Below are 4,806 nucleotides of genomic sequence, written 5' to 3'. Positions count from 1 at the left end.
CACACACACACACACACACACACACACACACACACACACGTTAGGTAGAGAAAACAAGGGCACACCCAAACTGCAAAATAAATAAATAACAAACACAAATGTGCCAGTCAGTGCATAACACACTAGTCTGGTCTAAAATGTAATAAAACAAATAAAATAAAAATATAAAAAACAACATGCAGACACATTGTGACAAGTTTAGGATAACTTTTTATGCAAGCTATATAAAAATAAATGTCTCTACCTCTTAGTGGGACTTCTGACACTGAGAGGAGGAACCAGGGTGAGCAGTATGAGGTGGATGAGAGGTCTTCAGATGATCACCAGTCAGTGGATCTGTTCTTGGATTTGATGATTTTCATGTGAGAGAAAGCAGACTCACACTGATAGATCCAAAAAGTGCTGTCAAGTTCAAAGCACCTCTTCTGATGGTGGGATACATTTCCTCTGACAGCAGACTGCAGAACTCTCCATCCATGTGACTTATTGCTAGGCCTGTCGCGATAGTCAATAAATCAATTAATTGCATGATAAATGTTTCTGAGGTCGGTAAAAAAAATGAGGACGATAAGTTTCATTTTCCTGCTTGTTTGTTTACTTCGTCTCTCTCCCTCTCTGTGCTCTGCTACACAGGAGCTCAGCTGACTCCTCCCCTCCTGCTTTCTTGGTGTCGGGAGGAGTGAACTCTCGCTTTAGCATGAGAGCTCGTAGCAATAACAAACTGAAGAAATGTTCCAAAGCAGAATGCGGCTGCTGCAGTGTCGGAGCACTAGAGCCTGAATTTCACTGCAGGGAGACACACACAGAGAGAGGAGGAGAATGGGGTGGGGGCTGAAACTCCCCCAGACCCACGACAAATTCATCAAGACTTTACCTGTAGCTCTCAAAAATAACAGGAAACTTAAACGCACCATCTGTGTTTTAACAAAACACCCAAAAAACCTGTAGCTGTCCCAGTAACTCATGAGGAAAACGGCGAACTGTCTGATTTCCTCCCCCGCAGCGCTCTGCTTGTCTCCTCCCTGACTGTCCCCTCCTCACACACAGACACGTTTGTTCTTCTATCCTTATGGGGACTTTGCATTGACTTTCATTCATTTACCAGTATTTTCTATTACCATTTGACCCTAAACCTAGCCTACACTTTACGTGGGATGTGAACTGGGCTTATGTCCCCATAAGWAACAGTGGGTCCTCACCAGGCTGTGTAGTTTGCTTTATCTCTAAAGAGATGCTGCTCTTTATTATTGTTTATTTACTGTCTTCGTTGTGCGTGGTGTTTAATTTTCTATTTTGTTGTTTTTTGTTTTTTTTTTCCAAGTGTATTTTTTGTTAGAGACTGAGAGTCCACTTTGTTAAACATTCTTTAAAAATTAAAGTTTATTGATTTATTACACTTACATATCACGCTTTTATAATTATTAGTTGTAAAATGGTCACCAGGCAATATTATCGCTTATCGCAATAATTTGTGAGACCCAGCAAAATTTGCTATCGTGACAGGTCTACTTGTTGCTCAGGGTTTGATCCTAATATCATTTTGCAGAGTCAAAACCTCATTCCAGAGCAGTCCAGCTGAAACATGGACACGAATTAGGACTCAATGGGCCTCATGCAAGAACCGTTCRTACGCACAGATTTGTTCTTAAGTTGTGCGTACGAGTGATTTAGGAGAATTTGTGGCATTCACCACCAATGTTTTGGTATTCTAAGATTTTCTTCAGATACGAACAAAATTCACGAGTGGTCCAGACCTGTCGTATATTTTACGAGCAGTCAGTCTGCTGTTATCCAGACGGATTTTCTTCATTAATAACTTAATATTTCATTAGTTTGAAGAAATTTCGAGTTGAAAATAAATCACACTCCATAATTATGTTGACAGTAGTTTATTCTGTTTGAACTGGAATTAGATTTTAAATGTAACNGCTGTTATCCAGACGGATTTTCTTCATTAATAACTTAATATTTCATTAGTTTGAAGATATTTCAAGTTGAAAATAAATCACACTCCATAATTATGTTGACAGTAGTTTATTCTGTTTGAACTGGAATTAGATTTTAAATGTAACAACATAAATTGATTAGATTAAATTAAACTGGCTTTTAATGCTGTTGTATGACACTACAGTATTAATAATATGAAGATCTCAAACTAAAAAACAACTTAAATTATGAATTAATTGATGTTTGGATACATTTAAACGGCTTATTTTTAGAACCGCATCCGACACTTGTGACGGTCGGGAGGGGGGAGACCGCCAGGACGCGTGGTGGTTGGAGTGGGGGTAGCGGTGCACGACCGCTCTTCCTTTGAATAAATGAAAACTATGTAACACAGTTGTTTACACTGATATTAAAAATATTTGACCAAAGAGAAACTAGAGCAGGGCTACAGAGAGAGATGAATATGATTTAGATTTTTATTTCTGTGACTGTAACGACCCACAGGAGACACGACATTAACAGCAGTCGTCATTTCATTCCTTGGCTTTAAAGCAGATCCTTAATTTCAAGCTGACGCTGCTAAAAATTACATTTTTTTGTGGATCTCCAAGAGCAGGACTTCAATCTCTGAACTCGTAAAGTTCTTCTTTTTTACTTTGCGATGTCATTCATGAATGGACACGTCCTGGTATGTGTGGCAGGAAACGTATATCCTTATATGGTGTTTTTGGGGTGGTAATGTAAATTACCTCTCCGCATGCATGAGCAGCTGGATACGAACAGGTGTAATTCATCATGTTTACGCAGCTCATTAACACTTTTCCTGAAGATAGAAGAGTTTGTTGAATCTGATGTGGCATGTTCGTATGAACCCTTCATACAAACAAAAGTAAGAGAAATTTAGGATAAGAATATGAACATGTTCTTGCATGAGGCCCATTATCATCTATCCTGGACAACTACGCATCTTTATAGCTGCCACAATCTCACTTTTATTTTTAAAATCACGGAAAAGCACATCTGCAGTGTCAAACAGTTCTTTCATAACTTTGTCATCGCTGAAGTACCTTTTTTGTGTTGAGCTAGGATGTAGATAAGGCTATCGTAGTAGCCTTACCTGTTGGACCGAGTGAAAACCAAGCTGCAAGCTTGTTTTGGTTTCAGCTGACGCTTTAGGAGGGAATCCGTCTCGTAGCGTGTGCATTGTTTTGAAAGAAATGCCATTCCACGTTACCCTTTTAGGGCAAGGCAGCGCTCTAATTACATATGAGTCCTCTTCCCACTCCAGGTGAAAAGAATAAGTTTTAGTTTGCCTGTCAGCTCGTTTGTCATTCATTTTTTTCCACCTCTCCGCCATGTTTTAACACGTGACCCTAAAGTTTTGCAAGATCATGTTCGGAGCATTGTTTCACAGCACCAAAAACTTGCAAGACTACGTCTGTGAGAATACAAGATGGGGAGGGTGAGGGAGCGCGTTGCTGGAATGTGTTACTTAAATTCCTCCCACCTCCACCGCTTCTGCCGGACTTAGAATGAAGCTCAGCGAGCGAACATGTCACCTTGCTCTAACAGCTGACAAGCCGGGTCGTCAGCTGTTAGAGCATTGCGCTTCGCGGGCGACTGGGAACCAAGCGACTGGTTGGGCAGCCCTGTCTTAATACTTAAAGGTGTTAGACTGCTATTGATTCTGTGAGCTGTCAGAACAGCTGGTGCACTGAAAACATCTTTAACTTAAATTACCCACAGGTAGACCTTTTTTTAAACTCCTCTAGCATCAGAAGGTGATAGTTGCTTTAAACTAAAGGTGAAGACATTCAGTATTTCTCCAACGTTTCTGGCCTGGGGGAGGGTGATAGATTTGGCAGACAGGGCGGCTGCATCAACCAGACAAAGAATTTGAGTTTTTGCTTTATTAACATCAATAAATGTAATATTCAGTCTTATAAAGCTATGGGGAATATTTCCCCTCTGACAGCTAAGCTATGTCAAAGCTGATCGCCCAGGTGGGAATGGTCTTTGGCTGCTTGTTTGGGGGAGCTGGGATGCATTCTTCACTTGGACCTGGAGCAGGAGATGTAATCTGGCTGCTGTTGTTTCCATGTTCATTGTGAGTGAGTTAATAAACATGTTTTTGTTGTGTGTTTTTTCTTTTTTTTTTTTTTCATAGAAAGCAGTGTTTTTCCAGGCGTGTTCTCTATTTGCTAGTGATACAAGTTGGACGTGTCTTTATGCTAATAATGATGCTGTGAAAATATTTTCACATGCAACATTTTGTTTAGAACATGTTTAATGAAATATAGGTAATCTGGTGTATTTTTGGTGAATTATAATTTTCAAAGTTTAAGGATGTAAAGCATCAGAACAGGAACGATTCAAACGTGGTGAATACTTTTGCAGCCTAATAAAGATGCACCAATGTTAACACGACTGCTGCCCCCCTACAGGTGGACCTGGACTGCGTGAAGCTTACTCCTTGTCCTGCATCTCCAATGGAGGAACATCTGGACGAAAGAGAGAGTCCACCTCTGTCACAAGAAAGGAGACGGTGTCGTCTGCTGCCAAGAGGTAAAATCCCCAAAACTTGTCCAGCTGATGGGCCTTAGCCCATCAGCCCCCTCATGACTTATCATGAGGACTAGCAATGCACCGATATGAAAATTTCAGTCTATATCGGCTTAAATTGGTGTTACAGACGATAACCGATATTTACCGATATTTAGGGATGGGTACCTTTGGCATTTGAATCGATTCGGTACTAATATCCGGCACGTGGGACTCGGTACCTGTACTTAATGGTACCAATTTTCGGTTTTGTGTGTGTGTGTGTGTGTGTGTGTGTGTGTGTGTGTGTGTGTGTGT

At 40.6% G+C, this 4,806-nt stretch overlaps 1 protein-coding gene across 3 annotated transcripts in view; it reads left to right on the top strand.

Annotated features, from left to right (window-relative positions):
• The window catches only part of eml4 (EMAP like 4), a 65,207-nt gene that overhangs the window by 15,465 nt on the left and 44,936 nt on the right, over nt 1-4,806 (top strand). For all 3 annotated transcript variants that reach the window (XM_014025324.1, XM_014025323.1, XM_014025322.1), the window contains exon 3: nt 4,392-4,512. In XM_014025324.1, the coding sequence (XP_013880778.1) occupies nt 4,392-4,512 (121 nt within the window). The remainder of the gene's footprint in view (nt 1-4,391; nt 4,513-4,806) is intronic.

The sequence above is a fragment of the Austrofundulus limnaeus genome, unplaced genomic scaffold, assembly GCF_001266775.1.
Source record: "Austrofundulus limnaeus strain Quisiro unplaced genomic scaffold, Austrofundulus_limnaeus-1.0 Scaffold468, whole genome shotgun sequence".
Classification (NCBI taxonomy): domain Eukaryota; kingdom Metazoa; phylum Chordata; class Actinopteri; order Cyprinodontiformes; family Rivulidae; genus Austrofundulus; species Austrofundulus limnaeus.
Note: the sequence above shows the minus strand (reverse complement) of the source record. Positions and strands in the feature narration are given on the sequence as shown.